This window comes from Lissotriton vulgaris, chromosome 5 (assembly GCF_964263255.1).
Source record: "Lissotriton vulgaris chromosome 5, aLisVul1.2, whole genome shotgun sequence".
Lineage (NCBI taxonomy): Eukaryota > Metazoa > Chordata > Amphibia > Caudata > Salamandridae > Lissotriton > Lissotriton vulgaris.
In genome coordinates, this window is record NC_141693.1 from 1,599,858,692 (window position 1) to 1,599,885,191 (window position 26,500).

General features: G+C 46.1%; 1 protein-coding gene across 1 annotated transcript in view; it reads right to left on the minus strand.

Annotated features, from left to right (window-relative positions):
• The window catches only part of TINF2 (TERF1 interacting nuclear factor 2), a 200,047-nt gene extending 176,740 nt beyond the window's left edge, over window positions 1-23,307 (minus strand). The window contains exons 1-2 of the mRNA XM_086923732.1: window positions 23,261-23,307; window positions 22,353-22,554 (exon numbers count right to left, since the gene is read on the minus strand). Coding sequence (XP_086779858.1) covers window positions 22,353-22,554; window positions 23,261-23,274 — 216 coding nt within the window. The 5' untranslated portion in view covers window positions 23,275-23,307. The remainder of the gene's footprint in view (window positions 1-22,352; window positions 22,555-23,260) is intronic.
• Between the last annotated feature and the right edge of the window lie 3,193 nt (window positions 23,308-26,500).

Genomic DNA, 26,500 nt, shown 5'->3' on the forward strand with positions numbered 1-26,500 from the left:
CAGGTCTCTAGTAGATGATTTGGCAGCCCTTCAAATCACACAGAAGGTCTTCCAACCCACTCACGAAAAAGGTCATCTCTTAGACTGGGTATTTAGCAATGACCATAGGCTAGAGGTAGGGACACCCCTGCCCCTGGCCTGGACAGATCACCACCTGGTTCCGATACAATGGACAGCAGCTACCCCAGCACCAGTCGTTACCCGTACTACTCAGCAGGGGAGAGAATGGTCAAAAATCTCGGTAGACCAGTGGATCGAATCCTTATCTCCGGCCCCTTCCCAATTGGGAACAGATCCCACACTACTTTATGACACTTACACTAATTGGTTGTGTACAGCTCTTGACTCTGTGGCACCTTTGAAAACTCTCAAAGAAAAAACCAAATCAAGAAATTCTCCATGGTACACTCCTCAACTCAAAGAGCTGAAAAGAGGCTGTAGGAAACTGGAACGCACTTGGAGAGTTTCCCGCAAAAATCTGGACAAACTTAGTTACCAAGAGGCAATTAAAAAATACAAGGCAGAAATTAGTGACTCAAAAGCCTTGTACTTTGAAAGTATAATTACTAGTGCCTCAAACTCATCCAGGGAAATCTTCAAAATTGCTAAATCCCTCATTGACATCCCCACTACTCCTCTTGACCCCAGCAAAATCCAACTACGCTGTGATAATCAGGCTGAATATTTTTACAAAAAAATACAGAATATCATCGCCACATTTAAACCACCCAAAAGTCCCCCTTTACCACAGTTGGCGCCTTATACGCTGGATGAGTTTCCTCTACTCAATGAGGAGTCACTAGATATTCTGATGCAGAAGATTAAATCTGGCTCACCTACCGATCCGGCCCCCCCTTTTCATTTACTTAAAATTAAAGACATCATTAGGCCTACGATCCTTAAAATCTTAAACTCCTCTATCACCACAGGCACAGTCCCAACAGCATGGAAACGCGCCCAAGTTAGAGCACTCTTAAAAAAACCAACCTTGGACCCTGATAACATGGCTAACTATCGTCCAATTTCACTCCTTCCCTGGATTAGCAAATTGTTGGAGAAACATATTAATGCGTCCGTCACTCAATACTTGGAACATAACCTCCTGCTCCACGATTCCCAAGCAGGCTTCCGCCCAAAACCAGGCACAGAAACGGCCCTTCTGACTGTGACGGAGATGGCTAGGAAACAGATGGATCAAGGCGGCACTGTAGCAATTATGTTGCTTGATCTCAGTGCCGCCTTCGATACCGTCAACACTAGCATCCTCCTTGACCGCCTACGTCACATAGGAATTACAGGGAAGGCCATAACATGGCTCCAATCTTTTCTGGAGGACCGTTCCTTCGAGGTAGTCGAGAACGATGCCCACTCAAAAATCTGGCCTCTTGAGCAAGGTGTACCACAGGGCTCGTCTTTGAGCCCTACTTTATTTAATGTATACCTACAACCTCTGGCAGACATTGTGCGTTCGTTTGGCCTAGATATCGTGACCTATGCCGACGACACACAATTAGTGGTATCCATGAATCAGTCTAATACCTCTCCCCCCAATCTTATGAATTGCTTGGTAGCAATAAATCATTGGATGACCTTTTCACACCTAAAGCTCAATGGTGAGAAAACTGAGCTTATGATTCTGGGTAACTCACCAACTCCGAGCCTTATGCTCGACTGGCCCCCTAGTATGGGGACCCCACCTCAACCTAAGACCCATATAAAGAGTCTGGGCATGTGGTTGGATTCTAAGTTGGACTTCAAGCAACAAGCTACTACCCTATCCGCCACCTGCTTTGGCCTGATGCGGATGCTCAGGAAGGTGCTGCCTCTTCTTCCCTTCCAGGCACGTAGAATCATGGTGCAAGCCATTATCCTGTCCCGTCTGGACTACGGAAACTCATTATACTTAGGAGCCCCTATCTCTACCACCAGAAAACTGCAGATTACACAGAATGCAGCGGCTCGCCTTCTCCTAAACCTGGGCCGACGAGATTCAGGCACAGCTGCATTAAAGAAACTGCACTGGTTGCCCATCAAGGCCAGAATTGTGTTTAAATCCATGTGCATTATGCACAAAGCCATGTGGAAAACTGGACCAGCCATGGTTTGCTCACTTGCAAACCCTTATCTTCCTAAACGAAGCCTGAGATCCAGCTCAGCTTTCCTGGCTACCGTTAACAGAACTAAACGGGCAAGATGGGGTGGACGATCCTTCTCCTGGAATGCCGCGAGAGCCTGGAACTCCCTGCCTGACACCCTCCGTGGCGAGCCTAACCTGTTGAAGTTCCGTAAGGAACTGAAAACGCTTCTTTTCACCTAAACTTGGCTCTTGACTTCTCATGACTCAAACAATGTAGCGCTACAAGGCCTCCGGGTAGTATGCGCTTAACAAAACTCCATTAATAATAATAATAATAATAATTATTTATAAAGTTTTATATAGCGCGAACAAGATCCCAAAGGATATCAGATGATATGGTCAGTTCAGGTGAACAGTGTAGTTACTATGGTTTCAATGTTTTTTTACGGGTGGTGAAGATCATGTCTAGTATGTGCCCGGCAGAGTGTGTGGGTCCGGAGATGTGTTGTGACAGGCCCAGGTTCTGCTAGGCTCTCTAGGAGTCTAATAGTGTTGGGAGTTGCTCTTGTCTTGAAGGTGGAAGTTGAAGTCTCCAAGTAGGAAGTAGTTGCTGGAGTCTATGGTGAAGGAGGTGATGAAGTCAGCGATGTTGGTGAAAAGGGATGTAGGTCCTGAAGGTCAGTTTAAGAGGGTTCCGCTTAGACTGTATGTTGCTAAAGTCTGCATCTTGAAGTACAGGTGCTCCATGTAGGGAGTGGCGGCTTCTACTGTTGTAGTGCAGGTGAATGAGTCCTTGAATATGATTGTGATTCCTCCTCCTGGTCGGTGTTAGCAGTCTTAATGTGAGAGTCTGTATCCCGCAGTGACCGCTATGGCGTGGTCATGTGTCGACTCAAAGGTCAGTCATGTTTCCGTTAAGGAAGAGGTGCTCCGGAGCGTTATTGTGAGGGATGTCCCAGATTTCCATGGTGTGTTTGCTGAGTGATCAGGTGCTGAGGCGCATGCATGAAAGTTTGGCTTGGGATGTGTGTATGTAGGTGGGAGCTGGTGTTATGCAGTTAGTGGGTGGTGAGGCTTGGCAGGTGTTATGTTGCTGGTGAAGTGGCTGTGGGTGCAGGCTAATGCTCCTTCAGAGTGTCACAGTTTGGCGCTGCAGTAACGTGGCGATAGGCACCTAGGTTTCAGAGACTGGAGGTGCTCTGCAGTGTTCTGTGGAAGCAGTCCAGACAGGCTTGCACTTTAGCACGTCCGCTGGGTGCTTCCTCTGTGGCTCCCATTAAGAAGGCCCTGGGGGGGTAGGAGGGGAGGGGTCGGGGCAGTGGATGGAGCTAGATAGGAGCTGCGGTGTGGGAGAAACTGGTATGGGAAAGGGAGGGTGCTGGGGAGGGGGAGCCTGGAAAACGGAGCACAGGGGTAGGTAGAGAAAGGCCAACAGGAGGCTGAAAAAGAGAAAAATGGCACAAAAAGAGTGAAAATGGTAAGAAAGTGCAAGAAAACAGCGAGAAAACAGCAACAGAAGGATGAGAAAGAGGTGAGCGAACGCAAATGCAGATAGCAGAAGGTTGAGAAAGTGAGATAAGAGCAAAAGGCCACAGAAATGTGAGAAAGTTTGAGAAAAGAACAAAAGGCAAAAGAAGGGTAAGCAAGAAAGGCAAAAGAAGGGTGAACAAGACAGGCAAAAGTCAAAGAATTGTCATAAGTGTGGAAACAGAGAGCAAGAGGTGGCAGTGGCAGTAGAGAGCATGCGCAGGAGAGGAGGCGGGGCCTCAAGGTGCCTGAGCAGGGTCCGTGAGGGCCTTAACCGATTGGAGGACTGGTCCAGGTAAGTCGGAGACAGGGGCCTGGGCACCTGCTTAATCTGAAGCGGGCTTCTCAGGAAAAGGAGAACTGTTGCTTTTTTGGGATCAACCATGCTGGTGGCTTAGCAGGCTTCTCAAGTCTCTGCCACATGAAAGGGCATTGCGCTGCTACAGTAAATTGTTGCTGGGAGTTGGGTTACTGGTTATGGGGAGGGGTGAAACCCTGCTCAAGTAGAAGCCACAATTTCTGCCAGGGTGAAGTCACAGGCAACCCCCAAATTAGCCTGTGCTTAGGCCTTGGTAGTTTGGCACAAACCAGTCAGGCTTAACTCTGAGGCAATGTGTAAAGTATTTATGCAGCACTTCAAACAGTAATAAAGAAAAAACACAACATAAGAAAAATCCCACAACATTTAACAAAAATAGAGTCAAATTAAAAAAAATTGAGATTGAAACAACAAAAATCTAATCATTATAACCGGAAATAAGCAAGCAATTTTAAAGATTTAAATTAAAATAGGGCTTAAAGCACAGAGCACCAACTGCAGTTATCTGGTAGCCTGGACCGGGATAAAGTCAACTTCAGGCCAACCGCGATGTTGCGCCTGCCGAACACAGCGATCAAGTTCAGCCAGCTCAACAAAGTACCTTAAATCCAGGTTTATGGAGCATCGCAAGACTCCACGTTGAGGATGTTTTGCGCAGCGGCTGTTCAGAGGAGCTGTGAGGCAGAGTCCTGTGTTGTTGAGGATGCGGTCAACAAGAGGCTTGCGATGCAATGTCCTGCATGGAAAAAGCGCTGCATACCGGTGGTTGCAGGTTGCGGTGCAAGGTCCTTCATCAGGGATGGGTCGAGCTGCGGCAGTTCCGAAGCAGCTGCAAAAAGATGCTTTGCGCTGCGTCAGTCTACTTACAGGACCACAGCTGTGCTGATAGAGAATCTTCAGTCCCACTTCCAAGGGTCAAGGATTGGGGGTAGTACCACTTGGGGGGCAAGACTCACAGCACAGAGTCCATGTGCTGGGTTCTGGGAGGTTGGAGTCCTTTCAGTCCCTGAGGGTCTGATGAGGAGGCCGGCCAACTAACCCATGGAGTCACTCTGGTGGTCCTGGGATGATGATGATGCAGGTCCAGTTCTTTTCACTCAGGCAGCAGGGCAACAGAGTAGCAGGTCTTCTTGCACAGCATCACAGTAGTCCGAGAAGTTGTATCTGAGACAAGGCGGACTGGCCGTAACAGGCGTTTCTCTGGGAGGCTGGAAGGGCGGGCCACTTGTGTTACTGGGTGCCGCTTTTGTTGCAGTGCAGCAGTTTTAAAACAACTGCAGATTTCCTTGTATATCCACCAGTTTTAAGGCAACAATAAACGAGCCAAGATAACTTAGGTGAATAATGTATTGCTTGAGAGAGATCAGAGTTGTCTAGTGGCAGTTTGACTCATCTAAGTAGTGAAGAGGGTTAATATACCTGCTGCAAAGAGCATATACAATGCAGGTCACAGAAGAGCATTATATGTGCATAGCTCAGTGGGGTACTGCTTTTGTCACACAAACCTTCACGACGACCAAGTCACCTTTAGTTCCGGGAGCACACACTGGGGTTTGACATTTTAGACACCCAATGGAAGGAACTCTAGAAAGTTATAATGTCACATTACCACTCTCTAGGACTTTGTGAAGCCCACTATACAAATACTTAAATATTGGTACCTATATTCCACAAAACTAAGAAAGATCTTTCCTAACACTTCAGACTTATGTTGGAGGGGTTGTGGTCTACTAGGCGATTTTTATCATATCTGGTGAGACTGCCCAACAATCCGTCCCTTCTGGACTGAAATCTTAGCCCAAATCAAAGATATGTTAGGATACCCTATCCCAGACATCCCTGACTTTGCACTCCAGGGCTTACGGGATAACTGCCTGAAATATCGAACAAAAAAAGACCAAGCTATAACGTGGCTACAATTTGGGGGAGGGGGGGGACAATGTTTCCTTTTTAACCCTGGCAATGTTTTGTGAGAATCGATAGGAGGGAGTACCATGAATAATCGAAAAACGATGTGCATTGATATAGATACCGGAAGGCTAGAATGGGATTCCATTATTGAAAGTATTGGCATGTTCTATACCAAAAAAATCAATAAAAACACGTTTGGCAAAAAAAATCTCTATTTTCTACAATGAGTGAACCGAAGGAAACATCTATGGGAATTCTTCCATTAGATAATAGCATAAAGTCTCCAAAAGCAAATAAAGTATTACAAATGTATATTTCATATTGTCCAGTGTTGGTGAGAAAATGACCCTAATTCTACTGATACCCAAAGTTCTGAATACGTTTTAGGCATTATTTCAAATGATATATAAAAAAGCAACAATTGGGCGGGGGCGTGGCCAGGCGCCAACTAAGATGGCTGCTTAGCCCGGGAGCTCCTCGGAGCCTTAACCAGTCGCCCTTTTGAAATCCGTCCTCATCCGGTGTGACTACACTTCACCGGCGTCCGTTTACTGGCGAGCGGAAGCGGAGCCGATTGATCAAACTCCGGCCCCGCTGCATGTCCCTGGAGCCGCGCGGCGTGTGGAAGATCCTGGGCCGGCTGCTGGGGGGAGGCACAGCAGTGCGGCTGGTCGGCCTGGACGCTGCGTGAGGCCCCGGCTCTGGGACCTAGCCGGAACTTGCTGGCGTACTGCATGAGCGGCCCCGGAGGTGAGGTGCTCCTACACCAGGGCATACTTGGGCCACTTCCTGCCAGGAGTATATACCGCCGGCGGGCCCGAGCCGACAACGTAGAGAAGGCGCGGCGGAGCCGCGGGACGGCCTGACCGCAACCGGAGGCCCCATTGGGGGGGCTGAATGAAGCTGTGCGGGTGCATTGCCGAGTGGACACGGATTTGAGGCACGCCAGAGCGGGTCCCTACATCTGAACCCTCCCCTACCGGGAGCCCCCTTCTACAGTTTTGATCACTTCCAGGAGGCCCAGAGGAGTGTTGTGTGAAGCTCGACCGGCTGGGGAGGTGACCGGCTCCAGATTGGAACAAAGTGGCGGCCATTGAAGTCGGGTGGGGACACGGCCGCCGCAAGAAGCAGTAAGTGCAAGAGGGAGCAAATTGCACCACGGGGGCTTACCAGAAGCATTCTCCACAGCGGCAGCCCGAGAGAGATTGGACAGAGTCAGGAGCCATAGTGACCCCTGGGTGCATTCCGTGGGTCCCTGGGACTGAGGCGCCGACGGGGCCAAGTGAGTACAGGCTATACGCCCGCCATCGCTGTTGGAGGAGGCCTCGGACGGGCTGCAGCGGGACCCCTGTCCCCTATATAGAAGTAGCGGCTGGTGGAAGAGAGGAGCCGAGTACCGGTGGAGGTGGGGCCTGCCCTGGAACTCCGGTGTTGGCTGACTAGGTCTGTTGAGGTATCTGGGCCCTGCATACTGGCCTGGTGGCGCTCCCGGCGGTGCGGAGTGCGGGGGCAGACCTGAGCGGGGCACTGACTTCCAGGGGCAGCACCTGAAGTTCCGGCACTGTCTGGAGGAGAAACTACGCTGCAACTATGAGGCCCAAACAGTCTACCGCAACTTAGTCTAATAAATTGGACAAGTACACGGTGCAGAAGGGGACACCTCCGGTGGAGGGCGTGATGGGGGACCCGGCAGGTCAAAAAGAACCATCCTTGGCTTCCATCATGACAGCCATACAAACGCTAGGCGCCACTCTGGAGACCAAGATCGATAAAGTTTCTATTGAGGTTAACCTTCTGCGCGCCGACCTCGGGAAAACCTCCGAAAAAGCCAAAGCGAACGAAGTCGACATCCGAGTGCTCCAATCATCCACAAAGGCTATGGAACAGCAGATCAATGAGCCAGTGCACCAGCACAGACAGATGGCTGGGCGCCTGGAGGACCAAGAAGGGAGGGCCCGAAGAAGCAACATTCAAGTGGTGGGTGTTCCAGAGGAACTGGAAGGGCCCAGTGTGGAACTCTTTCTAGAAGATCTGATCCTCAACCACCTCAAATCTAAACGTCTGTCGTAGATTTTCACCACAGAGCGCGCACACCGGGCGCCCATCCCTAAGCCCAAGCCAGGGCCTCCGCCCAGGACAATCATTGCTAAAATCCTAAACTACAGAGACCGGGACGCCATCCTACAGGCGGCTAGGCAGGCAGGGGACTTACATTATGAAAACGCCTCCATTCGTATCTTCCCTGACTTCACCCTTCAAGTGCAGAGGAAGCAGCGCTCTTTCTTAGGTGTCAAAGCAGCGTTGAGGGAGCGAGGAATCAAGTATATGATGTTTTTTCCTTCCAAGCTCAAAGTTATAACCAGGGACAAATCCCTTTTCTTCACCTCGCCATCGGATGTGCAAGACTGCCTTGACCGGGAATCTACGCGAGCTGGGGACCGGAATGGCGCTGCGAGCTGGAGAGGAGCTCAGGCGGTGTCCCCTGCATCGACTGCCAGACGATCGGACACGGACGCACAGAGTCGCCGCTCCTGGAGGTCACAATCTGCAAGCCCCCGATGGGGGACCCTCCGAGAGGGGACAGACCACTGAAGGCGCCTGGACTGCTGGCTTGACCATCCGTTGCTGTAACGTATTGCGGGTACTGGTGTGGGAGGGTGGGCCATGTACGCACCTTTTTAGGTAATCGTGGGGTGGGAGAGGGGGGGGTGCATGAGGGCCCTACGAGGGTGTGGTCCTAGTCCGATCGTAATTTTCCTATGGTCGCCCCCATCCTCCAAAATCTTTTGACTTGGTGGCCCATCTACACCCGTGGGGGACAGTAATATTGGCTGTGAAGGACATGACTCAGCCGCTGAGGGACAGACGAGGGAATTTTTTTTTTGCAGATGGAGTGTGGTCACTACAATGTACTTTGTACTTAATTGGGGTGGGGACGGGTGGCGGCTGGAGGTGGGTCCGGTGCACGCTCCTCGAAGAAGGAACACTAGGGGGGAGTGACGGGGGGTTGGGGCTAGTTTAAGTCCTCCATTCTATTTTGGGGCGAAAGGCGCTCTGCTAATTGGGGATGTGGGTAGTTTGAAACCTACGGAGCAGGGAAGTATGGAGGGGTAGGAATTGTTTGGTGTTTTCACAGCATACCGTGATGATTCTTTTGCAGAACCGTACCTGGGACCTCTGGGCTTTATCCGCAGCTCACACACTATATCACCATGGGGTAGGATAAAAGCCTCAAGATTATGGGCTGGAACGTTAACGGACTGGGAGATAAATTAAAGAGAACCATAGTCGTGCAGTTCATTAAACGACACTTGCCAGATGTGGTACTCCTGCAGGAGACCCACCTCCTGGGGAATACGTGCCAAGCCCTTAATAGATTGGGGTACTCCCTTGTGCTTCATGCTGGCTTTACCTCTGGGTCCCGAGGGGTGGGTATAAAGGAACAACGTAATTTTCCTTTGGTTATAGATCATGAAGATTCTGACGCACTTGGTCGATTTTCCGCCATCTCGGGTAAGTGGGAGGGCCATAGGGTGAACCTGGTCACTAGTTATATCCCGCCCGGGCTTCAAGCCCAGTCTTTTCGGGATCTGGGAAAACTGCTCCTCTCCCTTCCGGATGGGCAGCTATTTGTGGGATGCGACTTTAACGCTGTGGTATCAGGGCACTGTGACAGGCATCCCCCAAGGGACTTACCATCCGGACAAACATGGTTAGCGGACTTAGTTGAGACGTTTAGCCTTACTGACCTGTGGCGCTTCAAACACCCTAGTGCTAGTCAATTCACCTTCTTCTTAGGTCCTCACCATTCCTTTTCCCGATTAGATTAAATTTTTACGCCATTACAACATGGCACTGCCATTCAGGACGCCACCCACTTAGCGCGGGGTATTTCTGACCACTCCCCCCTGCTGGTCCATCTAACTGTCGGAGGAAAGCGAGAGGGTAGTTTAGCGCAGATCAGCGCACGGTAGCTCCGTAATGCTGACATGCGTAAGACTCTTACGCTGGCGATTGACCGTTATTTTGAGGAAAACAACGGTACGGTGGACTCCTCAGTGGTGTTATGGGAGGCGTTTAAAGCCGTGCTTAGGAAGGAGGCCCTCTCGGCGACTGCGAGCAGTCGTAAGGAGCGGGAGGCACCGATGGTCAAAATTGAAGGGGATTCAAGTGACTTGGAGGCGATTGTGCTTGCCAGCGGGGATCCAGAGTTAACCCACCAGTTGCAACTCAAAAGGGCCGAGTATACAGCGCTGGCCACAGATGCCACAAAATCCGTTATCAGAGACAGAGAGGGTAGGGTCTATGACCAAGACGATAAGGCGGGCAAGCTCATTGCACGGCTGGATAAAACCAACAGGCGCAGAAGGTGGTAGCGGAACTTACGACCGCTACGGGGGCAGACTTAACCGAGCCCCGGGAGGTTGTGGCGGAATTTGAAAGGCATTATCGCAAGGTTTATAGCAGTGAGTCGGACCGTCCGGCGGAGGACTCTGTTGACCTGTTGGCAGGTATTAGTTTGCCGCCCGAGGAGGAGCGGCAAACCTTAGAGGCCCCGCTTTCAACGGAGGAGCTGGGTCGAGCCATTTGCGACCTGCATTTGGGAAAAGCCATGGGACCCAACGGGCTCCCCATTGAACTTTACAAACTCAAATCTGCCAGCCTGAGCCCGTATCTTAAACGGATGTTCGAAGAGAGCAGGGACCAGGGAGTGCTGCCCAGGGACCAACGTATTGCCACTATAGTGGCTATCCCTAAGGAGGGCAAGCCCAGGGACTTGTGCCTCATACCGGCCTATTTATTTACTTAACGCGGAACCCAAAATACTGGCTACGGTTCTGGCCAATAGGCTTAAGCCGGTCCTACCTACGCTGGTTCAACCGGACCAGTCAGGCTTTATGCCACATCGAAATACTGCACTCAATCTCCGTCGCATACATGCCGTCTTAGGGCGCTGCCATATCATTCGAGAGGATGCGGTGGTGGTATCGTTGGATGCCGCCATGGCGTTTGATACCCCGGAATGGCCATATATGATGGCAGTGCTGCAGAAGCTGGGCTTTGGTCCTAATTTTTTAGGGTGGGTGCGCATCCTTTACTCTGAACCTCTGGCTCAGGTCACCATTAACAATAAACTCTCTGGAGTTTTTGGCCTAGGTCGAGGGATGAGACAGGGGTGCCCTCTCTCTCCCCTGCTTTTTGCCCTGTCTTTGGAGCCATTAGCTGCCTGGATCAGACCAGACCGCTCGATCAAGGGGCTCCGATGGGCAGACAGATGGGAGGTTTGGATTTCGCTCTACGCGGACGGCATCCTTCTATACCTTGCGGACCCCCGCAAATCACTTATGGTGGCCATGGACATTTTCACTAGTTTTGGTAAAAATTCTGGATATTCTATAAACTGGGGCAAGTCAGTCCTGTATGTCCTCCATGGCGACCCTCCGAGGGTCCCCGGTAATTGCCCGATCAGGATCGCCACTGAAGGGTTCAAATACCTTGGGATATTTATCTCCAAGGATGCAGCCACCCGTTATGACAAAAACCTCCTGCCACCTATGCACTGGTTCAAGAGGAACTATCTCCAGGCAGAAGCTTCAGTTGTCACTATTAGGCAGGGCGTATCTCTTCAAAATGATGGCACTGCCGAGATTTTTATACGCCTCGCAGAACTACCCTGACCTGGTGCCGCAGTCGTATTTTGCATCTCTCGAAACTACACTCAGAGTTACTGTGGGCCAGGGTACCCCATATATCACTTCAGAAGCTGGCATTAGGCTGGTTTGATGGAGGCATAGCACTCCCTGATATTCGTAAATATTACTGGGCTAACCACCTTGCGGCCATTAATCAGGACACGTACTGCGACGGTAATGACCTGGGGTATGGAATGGACCGGTAGCTCCTGCTCGGTGGGAACTATGAGGCGGCACTGTACTCGAGGCCTGGCAAATACCCGCTTACTGGACCCACCAAACATTCGGTGCAAATTTGGCACGTAGCGCAATGGAAACTGTGCTGGGCAGATACTCCGACTATGGCAACCCCGTTATGGGCTTCCGAGAGACTGGGGACCCTGAGCCGCACTAAAGGGTTCCGTAATTGGGACCTAATTGGGATCTCCCACATAAAAGACCTCTGGGGTGCTGGAGGTGTTGTTTCCTTTGCCTCCCTCCAACACTCATATGAGCTTGCCAACACAGAACATTTCCATTATCTAGAGGTTAGACACTCCCTCCAATCCAACATTCCCCCCCGGGACTGTCCCACCAGCTTCGTCCCCCCCTTGAGGACAGGTTATTGGATGGCTACCTCCCTAAACACGCCATTTCCCTCACATATAAAAAAATTGTCAACAATTCCACAGATATATTACAACCCCTTAAGGGAAAGTGGGAGTCCGATGGGCTAGAGATAGACTAGGGGGAGTGGAGGACTGCGCTAGCATCTCCTAAGGAAGTGGCCATATCAGCCAGGATTCGCCTGATACAGCTGAAAATCCTCCATCGAGTATACATCTCGGGGACAAGATTGCAACTGATGGGCCGCAACGTGGACGGGCTCTGCCAGAGGGGCTGTGGCGAAGTAGGGACGTTTTTTCATATTCCCTGGGAATGCCCACTGCTCCAGGTTTATTGGCAACGGATACATCACTGCATGAGGGAGGTATGGGAGGTGGAGCTCCGAGTAGAAGCGTAGAGGTGTTTATTGAATATCTGGAAACCCACTGATCTGTCAACACGAGGGAGACCTGGGCCACACTAGGTTTCGCAATCGCGAAAAGGAACATTGCTAGGCTGTGGGGGGGTGGGGGGTGGCGGGACCCCCCCCCCCCCATCTCCCTCCGACGCTTGGTTCCTGGAAGACTGATATGGACTGGTGCATGCTCCAGGAGAAAACAGTCTACATAGCATGGGGATGCCCGATGAAATGGGTTGCCATTTGGTCCAACTGGAATGCTAATAGGGGCTACATTTGTGAACCCCCCCTGATTTCCTGGACTGATGGCCCACTCCCACTGTCTAGCGTATGATGATGAACTGTATTGCACATTATTATTGACACCCCGCCGCCTATCTTTTGCTTTGACTTCCCACGATACAACCGTATGCTTTTATTTTATATTATGTGACTGATGTACACCACTGTTTTTCTTTTCAAAATAATATATATATAAAAAAATAATAATAAGGAGAATTACAGCTGCAAAGGTGATAAACATAACTCATTACCCTTAAGAATGCAATTCTTCAGTCAAATAGGTCTGTTTACTGCTTCTAGGTTGCATAAAAGGCCTAGGCGGGGCATCAACTTCCATCTGGTCCAGTCAAAAGCCTCCATGATATAACTGAACTAGACACGCCTGGCTCCTTTTTATGGCTGAGAAGCAGCCTTGTTTTTATCCTCCTCATGGCCCAAAAAACGTCTCAACATTGTAGCATTTTAGCTACTTTGCCTGGTGGTTGTTGGTACTGTAGGGAGAGAGTAAATTGTTGAATACGTGCTGGTTTGTATCATCTGAGCAAATTAGCAGTGTATCTGTTCTCGGTACAAAGTGAAGGTTTGTATTTTACCACAGAAGTTCTAAAAATATGGTTCATATTACTCATTGACCGGTTTCTTGCAAAATACACAAACCCAATCTGTACTATATACTGTGGCATTAAATGTAGGCATTTTCCATTATACTGTATAATGGGACTATGCTTGTTTATTTAAAAAAAAAAGGAACAGAGCCCTAACATTCAGAAAGTATAGCTGGAGACAAGTGGAATAGTTCGTCAAACATTCTCGTTACTGATCTCACCAACAAATGCTATCCAAGTACAGGTTTGACAGTTTTCTCTGGTTAATCTTCACGACGAACCGTGCCTCTTTGTTATTAAATGTGCACATCTTCAAAAAAGCAACAATTGGTAAAAGATATGGAAATTAAGAATTCTGCAAATAAACGTATATCTAGTGTCTGCAGACACACTAAAAATTAGAACAGTGTATCTCAAACTATGGGCTGCAACCCACTGGTGCGATCAAAACAGTTTTTACTGAGTCGCAAAAGTCCAAGAAATAAATTAGGATGCCTTTAAATTCTGTATTTATCTTGCCACCTTTGCTGTACTTCAAAACATTAGGCTATGTGTCCTGACAAATTGCTGGTTGTTTTTTATTTGTATGGGAATTGGATGTTTACAAACTCATCTCACTTTACAGTCAAAGAAAGAAATTAAAGTGAATTATGGGAAAATATTGCTGGGGTACAGGAAGTGTGAAAGGAAAGGCTGTATGATTTAATTTTTGTACCACATAGGATGTAAATACCTATAAATGAACAGTAAGAAGTTAGGAAAGCAAAAATGAAGCATATTTTTCTAATTTTCAAGTGTGGTGGAAACAAAGATTTTATAGGATCAAAACATATCAAGAAACTTTTTACCTGGTGATGCATACATGATAAATATTCACTGAAACTCGACTTCAACACATTATTGTTGATGCGCAATTTAGTTTCAGCAGTAAGAAAAATGTATTTGTAAATGTAGTGGGCCATTCAATTGAAAATGTGTTTGTAAATGACCGTGCGCCACAACACCATGTAATAGTGACATTAAAAAAAAAAAACACCGGTGTCAAACGTATTACAGTTAGGTGGCTGGTGACTAGTTATAAAAATTGGGGTGATCTAAAAAAAAAAAAAAAAAAAAAAAAAAAAAAAAAAAGATTTATAATTAATAAAATCCTGTACTTCAAAAACATAAAAAATCTTCTGGCCTGTGGATAATGAAAAAAAGACAGAATCCCATCAATCAGGAAAACAAGCTCAAGGATATAAGAATCATCCCAAAAGAGTAGAACCCAAAATATAGACTCTCCAACCAGGAGACTAGCACCTCAAAAGAGACATAGGAAACAGGAGTAGTTCTCAGCCAGTACTACCAGCACTTAGGATTAAGCTGGATGTTACTTGCCAGAGCTTCTAGAGTCAACCAAAGCCCTGATTAAGTAATTCCAGATCATCATGTAGTAGATCATTTCGATATAGTACAAAAGGGTGAAAAAGTAACAAAAAAGTTACCTCTAGATATACATTGCTTTCCCTATTTAAAAAAAGAGGTTGCTCTTGCTGAAACCAGCTGACCTCCACTCAGTGGGATTTATTAAAGAAGTTGGAGGTAAGGAACTTAACTAAAGTAACTTTTTCCTCCGCTCTTCCTTTTTAGAAGGAATTTTATTTATTTACAACTCCAAGGAACTAATTAAATCTATGAGATTTACCTTACTAACACTGTCCGATTTTTGCTTACCCAATTCTAACTCCGACCATATCCTGATCAACCAACCTTGCAGGTTTGGCACCTGCCAGGGATTATGACCACATCCATCAGACAGACAGATACATGGTTCACCACAGGGTGAGCAATGTCCACATATTTTTGTCACTAATGTGTCTTAAAGATTGTCATTTGATATGAAATCGTCCAAAAGGATGTTAGCTCCAGGAGTGTTTTTAATTTAAGTAATCGCTTTGCTCCAATATCCTCATTTACTAAGGAAGTGGGGATGTCGCTATCCAGTTGGTTCTCAGAGTAAGGGGCTCTCCTAAAATATAAAAATATTCAGCTTGGGTGTCTGCTTAATACGTATTAAGCTTCCAACGTATTAAGCGAGAATGATGTTTAGACCTGTTTCAAGCAATATGGTTGCAGGAGAAAATCAATGCTCTGGCCTTTGTCTCAGTCAACAAGCAATACCTCAGCAGTGGGTGCATACTTCAGGAGGGACTACTAACATTAATTTCAGAAGCGTAAAAACAATGTAACAATAATTGGTGTAGAAACTGAATGGGTACAAGTCTGCATTATTGGTATTAGTTGGAAAGGATGGTATACCAAATTTGATTGTTAAAAATGTGCCTTTACAAAGATGAAAAAACTTCTCTAAATGCTTCCTTAGATAAACTTGTATTGGTGCTATGCAAGTTATTAAAGAACTACCCCAACACTGTTCCTGTAATAGCGAAGGTTTTCAATATGAGGCTTAGGTAACGCACTGGCAGCAACCATTAAACAGAGTATAGAATGGTAGGTAAATATTTTTGTATCCTCTTTTCAATAGATAGCCAAAACCAGAGAAATCTCTGCTTTGAGGAGAGGTTCGGTAGTAAAACATACTTGCATTGGCAAAGACTACAGGTCTCACCTATGCAAGAGCTTTTGGCATGGTCAATAAGTTTTAACCATGTTGTACAGCAGTGTTTAGCCATGTAACAGTTTATGTTGTTGCACCAAGGATATCGTGCTGCATAACTAAATACTTATAAGGTCCCAAAAGAGAGACCTATTCCAAATAAATTATACACAAGGTAAACTATTATGTTTTGGAGTGCCGGTAATATTAATTAAGTAGCAATTTTATCAAAATTGCTTTAATTTATGAAATAAAAGGAAATATTCTTTACCGTTCTTTGAAATGAACAAAATTGTGGACCCCAGTAAAACACTCTGCAGTTCCTACGGCGTAACTATCATCTTTAAAGAGTAATTGTGCATAATTATTGATGTGGGTTCTACTGTATTTAATTAGTTCTAATGTTATTATTTCCGGGTTCACATAACGATGTTGTTTTGCAAGCATGGTCAAATCAGTTTGCTTATGGATAACAGTTAAAGACTGAATCACTTAAAATGAATTTCCATCAATCTGATGTCCGCTCTTCCTCGTTACATCCATTATGACCCTGGTCTCAATTCTTCTGCCCAGCTATTCCGATTCCAGTATTCCAAAGCATGGCGTACAGCCTTTGGTCCACACAAACCTACAATGCTGCTAAACCCAATGACCTATATTGTAATAGTCCAGAAAAAATGAATTGCTACTGGATCTAAGAACCCCATCACCAACAGTTTTCCATTCTTGTGCAGCCCCTGGTGTTTATAATGGTGGACACAAGTATGAGATAAAGCTCAATTAGCTGCTCCACAGATCTCGGTCTCTGGATTGTTTTAATCCCAGGGCTTTAAGTGGAATGAAAAAACTAGCGGGTCTCTCAAGGGGGCGTGGCCGATGTATTGAAGGAGTGGCTTAAAAATATGAACGCTAAATATCTGTGTGCCGCCCAACTGGTATTTTGCTGATCTCTCAATGCACACAGATATATAATACAACAAGTAACATTACACCTATAACAAGTCAGGGCTATTGGCTTTGCCAGTGGGTGTTAGTTGTGGAAGATAAATAAGCAACAACTGTGGCTTCGTTGTATAGAATATTGAAAATGCTTCAGTTCTGAAATGATGAGACAATGAAAGAACTATAGCGAGTTTCTTTGAAATTACTGCAAATGCAGTAAAGGGTGGTACAGCTGCAGAGTTAAGATTTTTTTTTCACCCCGACGGTGGAAGCAAAAATGGAGAGCCCGATAGGGACCCGTCTCAGCAAATGCATTTTTGAACTGCTGGTGCTGAGCACTGGCAGGACCTGGCACACTTAAAGTCCTGCTTATTTCTGAATAGCATAGCAAGGCCTGGGATGAGGAAGAGGGGCATGGGGGCAAAATGCAGTGTTATGAGACATAGGGTGCACACAGTTTTGAAGGAGCTTTAAAACAGGACGGATGCGTTGTATGGTGCACCAAAGGAATTTCTATGACGCACTGAGTTACCTCAGAATATTGAGCCTGGTTTCACTTCTGGCCTTTGCAAAACATGAAAGCATTGCTTGTTTTTTTTTCAAGAGCTTTAAGTTTAAAAAGGAATCCTATAACCCTGCCTATTTCTATTTCATGATATGTATCTCGTGCAGAATACATCAAAGTACTGAGGTCAGAAAATGGCAGCCTCTGTGTTTCAAAAGAAAACTCAATTTTTTCTTCATATGCAAGTTTATACAATACCAATGGGAAAGCTGTATGGTTAGTTTAATGTGAAATATTTAAGAAAAAAGGTATATACTTTCCTTAGCTCAACCCTCCTCTTTGACAGGTCATTGTCTTGTGGATGTCGAGCTGAGACAACATTATATAAGCAGTTTTTTTTTTTTAACTACTTTAACAATCCAGAGCTCCGGCCTCTGAGAACTCAATACCCCTTTTATGGAAAAACACTATGTGATTAAGCATTGGCCAGAACGTGTCTTTCATTGATTTTTTATTTTGATATGGGTATTTTAGGAGCTTTAGGAGTATGGGACCTTGACACATTCCTTTTTAAACAAATGGGATATTTTCCTAATCACTTATAACAGTTTAAAGCACATCGCCTGGCCATCAAGTGACACTTTTGGAAACATACTCTTTCTTCCACCTGCCTGTTACAGTCCAGACACCCATCCGGGTGCCTCTCAGCTCCACATGAGACTCACCATCTGAACCCTGACTCTGTTCCTGCCATGGCCGAGCTGCTGCTTACGGAGATCTGGAGTAATTATCGCCACTCGAGTAGATAACACGTTGAATAATTTACCGGTGGCAGTAAAATGCTTAGTGCGGCGGCTTGTGGCACCTGCTGGCGTGAGGCCTTCTGCGGCGGCGGAAGAGGAGGCCAACACCTACCCGGGAACACCGAGTCTGCAGATCCGCAGATTTGTCAGAGAGGGAAAGCTATCTGTTCATCATTATCAGCCAAAGTGGTTTCTTGTTAGCTGAGCAGCAAGCTGGAAAGGGACTGATTTTGACAACATAATTTACATCTTTGTATAAAACTATTGCTGGCAGCCCAACTAATTTGAGCTGGAATAGGTTGTTTGTCACTGCCGCCGTCTAACGACCCAATCTATCAAGGGGCCGTTTTCAAATATTACTCCGCAACTGTGCCCTTGAGAAGAGAAATTGATCGGGAATATACAGAGCAAAATTACTGCAATAACTTCATCGGAGAGCAAAGAAAACAAGTGTGACCTCCTTCAAAACAGCTTTTGGGTTGCCTCCGATAGCCTGGTGCCGCCGCAGGGCGGATAGCTGCGCCCAGCTGGTCTGTAGACGGTGACGGGGGAGGGGTGTGCAGCAGAGAGCAAACAGTTTCCCATGCGGGAGTGAGTAGGGGCACCATATGTTTGCAAGTTAATTACAAACAGAAGGTTTCAAAGCTTGCTCCCGCAAGGGAATCACCAAACGTTGCCATTGAAATCAATGCAATGCGTGTATGTTTTTGCCCTCAAAACCGAATCAATAACAAGAGGTCTCCTCCTATGCGGCGCATGCGTTCTACGTAGGCGAGACCTAAACAGTGCTATGACGCAGTCAGCACTAGCTGCATCATAGCACTTTTTTCCCTTGACTTTCGGCTTTACTGTATAGCACAATCATCCAAAGTCATATGGAGTGAGACTGATGAAATTAAACAACTGAACTGATTTGCCCCATGTCAATGAAAATAAGAAATGAGAGCGACTATGAAGCCAACTAATGGTAAGTAGTGAGCAGACTCGCAGTCCTTTTTACATTTCTTTTTCCAGAACAAAAGATTGACGCAAGGAGAGCACATGAGCTGTCTCAAGAAATACCCTAAATAGAGCAATTGTATTCTACCTTCCAATCATATAGGCCTCCTTGACAGGTCTATAAAAGCAGTCTCAAAAATCTTAACTTCCACACATTACAATATGCTCCCAATTGAACAAAGCAGATTCCATCCATGAGGAGCACTCAACAAGAGATCACTTATCCGCGCTGTGGTATAATTTGTGAATCCATTTAAATCAGAGACTATGTTGTTGCGTCATGGATTTTAGCACAGCTTTCAATAGGAACAATATAAACCACCACTAAAAGAAACTAACAACTTGGGCTATACAGCTTGGTCTTTTGTGACAAGTTCAGGCCTTACATACTGTAAATTTGGCACAAATTGTACTCTATCCTAAGGGGCACGTCTCTCATAAGTTAAACTGAGAATAGACTTCTTTAAGAAATGGAATTGGGGTGGGTGACTACCCACGTCCAGGAATAATCAAATCCCTTGTCAGGGTGAAACCTCAAAAGTTGCTAAGTTAACCTACGCTCAATCCCCTGTAACTATGGCAGAGAGCTCACAGACACAACGTAGGGCAATGTGTAAAGTAATTATGCAGTAATAAAACATTAATAAAATGTCGAAGTGCAAAACAAGCATTCCAAACAAAATGACAATTCTCCAATTTGTGGAACTGGAGAGAAGAATGTTTTAAGTGGGAATAGCACCAACAAGCATAAAGTCCCAGTAGCAGTCAATTGTCACAGTACGTGTAGACCTAGGCACAATTTGACAGTGACTGCAATGGAGCCCAGGCCAATTAGAGCAACCAGGTTCAACTTGGCCAAAGATTTTACCTTTTGACTTTGGTCCTTAAAAGTCCTCAGAAGTGGTAAGTTTGATTATCAAAAGGGCTCAAGCAGTGTGTAGAGTATTATGACTATAAGCATGGAACCACAAAGCTTTTGTTCACACTTGGCCATCCTAAGGCTTGGTGGCAGGAGTTTATATTTATGGTCTGGAGCTCACCATTATGAAGACCCTTCCTCAAGGGCGCAAACTGGTTGAGATATGGCTTCTGGTCAGGGGAAAGCCGACTTCCCTTTTGCCCGGGTACGTTCATGACATTTTATAGATTTCTGGGGTGTGTTTATATTTTTAGAGATCAGTCCTGTATTTCAGTGCAACGGATGACAAAAGCATAGGTTGTTCTGTTGATTTTTTATGTATTTATACATTACGCATTTAGATAAATAACGTATTCATGAATTCAGATTTTTTAAGCTTTTTCTATGTGTTTTGTCATTGTACTCCGATACGTTCCAATAAAAAAAAAAGGACTGATGTTGTATAGGAAACGTAGCGTGAAGTGTCTCATTTATATTGGTGGCTGGTCACTCGACAGTCTTGTGACATGGGCGATGCCATGTATTGCACATGCAGATTAAAACTTCTCTTCAGTTGCATCAACCCACGAGTTACTGTACAACACTGCCTTTCCTTTGGAGATTGTCTCAGGGAAAATTGGTCTCTTGCACGTTTGGAAAGGATTAGAGCAAGTTACCATAAATATGTGCCATCCTGAACCTGCAAGGTTATGGCCCCTTTGTCAATTAGCCCAAGCCTACAGTAGCATTTAGCATGGAAGGCTATGCTTGGTGACATGCCATTACAGTTTGAAATGTATCACTTTCTTGCGATAAATGATCTTAAGAAAAAAATGTAGGTTCTATCACAGATGTGAGTTAAACTTTGATTTTGATATGACTTGTTCCTTGAAAAAGTAATCAGGGAAGCCATAGTAAGTACCTTGGCTGGACACTCGTCATTACGAGTTCCCCAGCTCCACAATGGCTTCACTGAAGTATGGGATGTTTGCTACCAAACATCTCACCCTAATATCTGCACTGACTCCAGTGCCAGATTTAATAAAATACTGCACACAAAGGCCCCTCTATAGGAGTCTCCTGAAACTTGCCAACTCTTAGTCGATGTTACCTATTTGTATGCTGAATGTTTTCTTCCTTCCATAGGTTTACACTGCAAAGTCTGAAAATTGAACTAAGTGGCCACTTTTAATATTGAAAAGTATTTCTATTGCAAAACATATTTACTCAAGACGAAGTACTGTGGTTCTACAAAATAAATATAGTCCAAGTAATATTTGTATAAATTGGTCTCAGATTTATTAATTCAGTGTGTGTAACATGTATTAACACTTCGTGTACAACACATTCTTAACAGTGCCCTCTGATCAGCCAAAATGCTCGCACCACTACCACAAAAAAGAGCATTACTATGATCTACTTTAGCCTCAGTAAAGTCTCTGGGGATCCACTCTGCACGCTATACCTCTTTTGGTTATAGTATAGAGAGAGACCGCTTCATACAATGAGTGTGTGATGTAAATAATTTACATTTCCAGTGCGGTTCTGTGTTTTGTGGCACTGTATTCTCATCGCATAATTTTTCATTTACTACAAAGAGAATTGAGCGATGCTTCTATTGCACATCATGTCGGAACCCTAATACAGTGGAAACCAAAAACAGACATTTGTCTGGGTTATATTAACCATGTAGTTATTGTAGGGCTTTTACGATGTCAATTACTGTGATGTCATTAAGTAAGATAAGTCATATGACACTTCCTGGAAACATTTGGGGGCAAAGAATGCATGATGTCACGCCCGCTTACCCTAGTATTTTGGTTAAATTCGTCCATGTGTACAGGGCTGCTTTTGCTTATTTACTACTGCAGGCTGAAAGTTGATTGGGAGTCGAGAATTCCAATATGTTTCTTCAGATCACCCTGCCACTGTACAAACCCCAATCAACCTAGCAATACTTGACACCTTTGTACAGCTGAAAGTGACAAACAGTATGCGATGGAACAGTTAAAAAGATGAAATACAAACACCAATCTGCCAAGGCAGTTTGAGTATTGCTGCGATAGAGCACCCCGTCCTCTACTCATAATAATGCAGTAGTTTAACAGAAGGTATCTTTCACGAGATATCCAACCCCCAGTGCATGCCCGTGCAGAGAGGATTCCTGTGCACCCTCAAAATTTCCTCACCGAGGCCTTAAGTCCTAGCGTCAGTTTGGCATAGTGACGATACGCCACCAGATCCGGGGCCACCGCATTCATCATCTCCAAAAACTCCAGAACATGGGGAAAATGGGCAAACCGCCGACACCGTACAACATGCCAGGAAGCTGCCGCCGCCAACTGCTGTGGAGACACATGGCCCAATAAGATCTCTTGAGTCTCCATCAACCTGCAAAAGAACACAAGAAAAAACTCAGCTGTTGAAGGGACAGGGTGCAACCAGCATGCCTTGCATTACAGGGACTACACTTCTTTAGGAGGGAATGTCAATACAAAACAGAGCAATTCACAGGCGAGCCTGCGCGAATTCACAAAAATACGAAATGAGAAAACTAAATTATCGCACTGCGCCTAACAAAAAAGTGCATAATAAGAAAGTTGCTGGACTAAGAACACTTTTGGTACTGCAAGAGATCCCTGGAACAAATAAAGTGGATAACACAATTAAGTTGGAATAAGTGAGGATTGCTGCACAGAGTCAGTCACTGCATACGGCACACAGTGCAAGTGAAAATTCGGTGCGTCGCAAACTTGTGTGCCCAACGTAATAGGATTGTGCCACTGCTCCGAGTGAAAGTGGCCAAAAAATACCAAAGCAATGGGACAGGCTTAGGGATTCAACTAATGTGAAGAAAGAATCTAGGTAAGTAGCTGATCTATTTGGCAGATTCACAAAAGAAAAGAACACAATAATAAAAATTGCAACCGTGCTGAGGCGCAATGCAAAATGCCTCCGTGTTGCAGCATACATTGTCAACCGTCTGTATACATTTACAATTTATGCTATCACCTCCGTTGTCTCGGCTATGAGAAGCTCGTGGTCAAGAAACGGATTTGCATTAAGCTACAGCTGTACTTATCTATGCACATCTTACCTTTCTCCGCTCATGCTCAGTTTCCCGCGCTTCAGTTCCGAGCCATTCTGAATTGAACCGGAAGTGATAACAGTATAGACCGCCTCTGGCAGCTTTCGCGATACCCGGAAGTTCCCCAGAATTCGCCTTAACAACTAGAGCGAGAACTGTAACAGAAAATATGCTAGTACAGGCTGCAGTAATGTAGCGTAAATTCCCCAAATATTTGGTTTTCTTTCACTGGAGTAGGCTACATTTTTAACAAATATTTGCACGTTTAAATATTGTGTACTCAAGTGAAAAACAAACCGTAAAATCAGCTCATTTTTTCATTCCATTTTAAATTAACTATCACACTGTAAAAAGTTACTCTTGGTGCGGTATCAGCAAACTTAATGACGTTGTATTAAACAAGCATTTGCAATGCAATCTGTCGCGCATTGGTGAAAATGAGAAATTTCCTAGTTACCACAAAGGAAAGTTTCAATTCTATTAAGGAGGCGGAGGTGAGGATTTTGCTAGTCCTTTCTCCCTTTTATTGGACAGCAAGTTAGTAGTAAGAAAAAAACAATACACCATGGACTACCCAAACCAACATGGCAGCGGTAGTCCTGGTAACATAACAACCAATCAGAGTCCAACAGATAGCATATAGGGAGTCCCAGCTGTTAGTCCTTCCTCTTTCTTGGGAGCTGCCGCAGGAAAGAAGTCATCCAACCACTAGTCCGCTTTTTGATCGGAGCCTAGGGAAGAGAAACAATAATAATAATATCTCGTCCAGAACAATGTCGAAGAATTCAAGAACATTGCCATGGAGTAAACAGAACGAATTGCAAAGAGAAATTAATCAGCATTGCACAGCTTATCAATGAGAACATTAAAAACACAGAAAAGAGATACTTCCCTTAGACGAAGTAAAATCATCATAGTCCAGTCTCGGGAGGGAAGGCTCGATAAAGCCTGGGTGGGAAAATCCTCGCCTCCGCCTCCTTAATAGAATTGAAACTTTCCTTTGTGGTAACTAGGAAATTTCTCATTCTATGTCAGGAAGCGGAGGCGAGGATTTTGCTTGTTCAAAGCCTACTCACCACCAACGAAGCAGCCTCATGGATTGGCTTAAAGTAGAACTTTTTGAAAGTCGAATCTGAGGACCAATCCGCTGCATTCATGATATCTTCCAGGCGTCCACCTACCTGAATAGCCTTGGAAGCCATTGCACCTCTAGTGGAATGAGCCTCAAAGTCAGTGACGCTAATTCCAGCTTCAGACATAACCCACCTGACCCATCTGGCAATGGTGGGAGAGGAAACTGCCTTGAAAGGTTTCTTGACCGCAATAAGTAATTGTCTCTCGCCCGGAGGGCGGAGCTCAAGAGTAACATCCTCATATGTCTTAAGGCAACAAACAACACAGAGCTTTGGCGAATCTGGGAAAGCCGGGTAAGTTACTGACCTGGTATTACATTTAGTTCTTCTTGAAACAGTAAACGTAACCCCTTCTGGGGTAAAAACCCTGGCTGATATATCCAGTGCACGAACATCTGAAGCACGTTTACATGAAATCAGGCAGAGGAGAATCGCTAATTTGGCCGAAAGCTCCTTGCGGGAAAGGTACTGATTATCCTGCCAGGACTTTAGAAAATTCAAGACCACATTAATATCCCACAATCCTGTATAACGGGGTTCTGGGGGGCGCGAAAGGCGAATACCTTTAAGGAGTTTACAAACCCAAGGGTGCTCACCAACCGGAGAGCCATCAACAAGGGCATGCCCAGCAGATATTGCCGACCTGAAAGAATTAATGGTGCTGTACGCCAATTTATTTTTGAAAAGATCAGCGAGGAAGTTAATCACGTCAGTGACAGAGGAGCCCATGGGATCCAGGTGTTTTCCCACACACCAACGAACCCATCTGTTCCATGCTGATCTATAACGTTTAGTGGTGTTAGGGGCCCAGGCTCCTCGAATGAGGAGCTCAGCGTCTCTCGAAAGCGAGTCACAAGACCAACGTCCCCTGAAATCCTCCATGCCATGAGACGTAGATGGCCCTGGAGAACCAGCGGATGCGGGTGACCCAATGGATCCGTCAGAATGTGGTCGAACGACGGAAGTCGAAGAGGCTTGTCCCAGGACAGTTCCAAAAGAGAAGGGAACCAGCATTGAGCTCTCCAGATTGGCGTGATCAGAATCAGAGAAGCTCTCTGCCTGCGGACCTGAGCCGCCACCCTTTGAATGAAAAGGAAGGGGGGAAACGCATAAGCTGGAAACAGGGACCAGTCCTGTAGGAAGGCATCCACTGCTTCCGCCCCCGGATCCGGTTTCCAGCTGTAGAAGCGGGGCAGATGGGCGTTCCACCTGGACGCGAATAAGTCCATCACTGGAAGACCCCAAAGGTCCGAAATTCTCTGGAATACTGAAGGATCCAGTCTCCAGTCGCTGGCATCCCGGAAATTCCTGGATTGCCAATCCGCTACTGTGTTCAGATCGCCTGGGAGATACTCCGCCGTGACAGAGATCTGGCGAAGAAGGCAATAGTTCCAAAAGTCTTTCGCAAGATCCGCTAGGACCTTGGAGTGCGTGCCTCCCAACCGATTGATGTACCTGACAGCAGTCGTGTTGTCCATCCGAAGAAGAACACAACACGAAACCTTGGTCGAGGTGAAGGAGCGGATTGCGAACGAGCCCGCAAGGAGCTCCAAGCAGTTGATATGGAGGTGAAGTTCCTCCTCCGTCCACCTGCCGCCCACCGAGAGTGAGCCGCAACGGGCGCCCCAACCCTGGCGACTGGCATCTGACTCGATCACAAGATCCGGACGGGAACCGAAAATCGCCTTCCCGTTCCAGGCATCCATGTGATCTAACCACCAAAGAAGCTCCGATCGGGCTTCCAGATTTAAGGAAATCAGTTCCGAGTAAGTGAGACCCTTGCGGAGATGAAATGCCTTCAGTCTCTGAAGAGCCCTGTAATGAAGAGGGCCTGGAAAAATGGCCTGGATCGATGAAGACAGTAAGCCCACAATCCTAGCCAGTTGGCGGAGGGATACTCGATCCCGCCGAAGAACCTTGCGAATCTCCTTCTTGATCTTGGAGATCTTTTCGGAAAGAAGGTGAAGAGTCGCATCCGTAGTTATGATCAGAAAGCCAAGGAAAGTCATTTCCTGTCGAGGAAAGAGATCCGACTTCTGGGCATTGATGATGAAGCCCAGAGACTGAAGAAGGGTTATTGTAACCTGAAGATGGTGAAGAAGGAGGTCTTTGGACT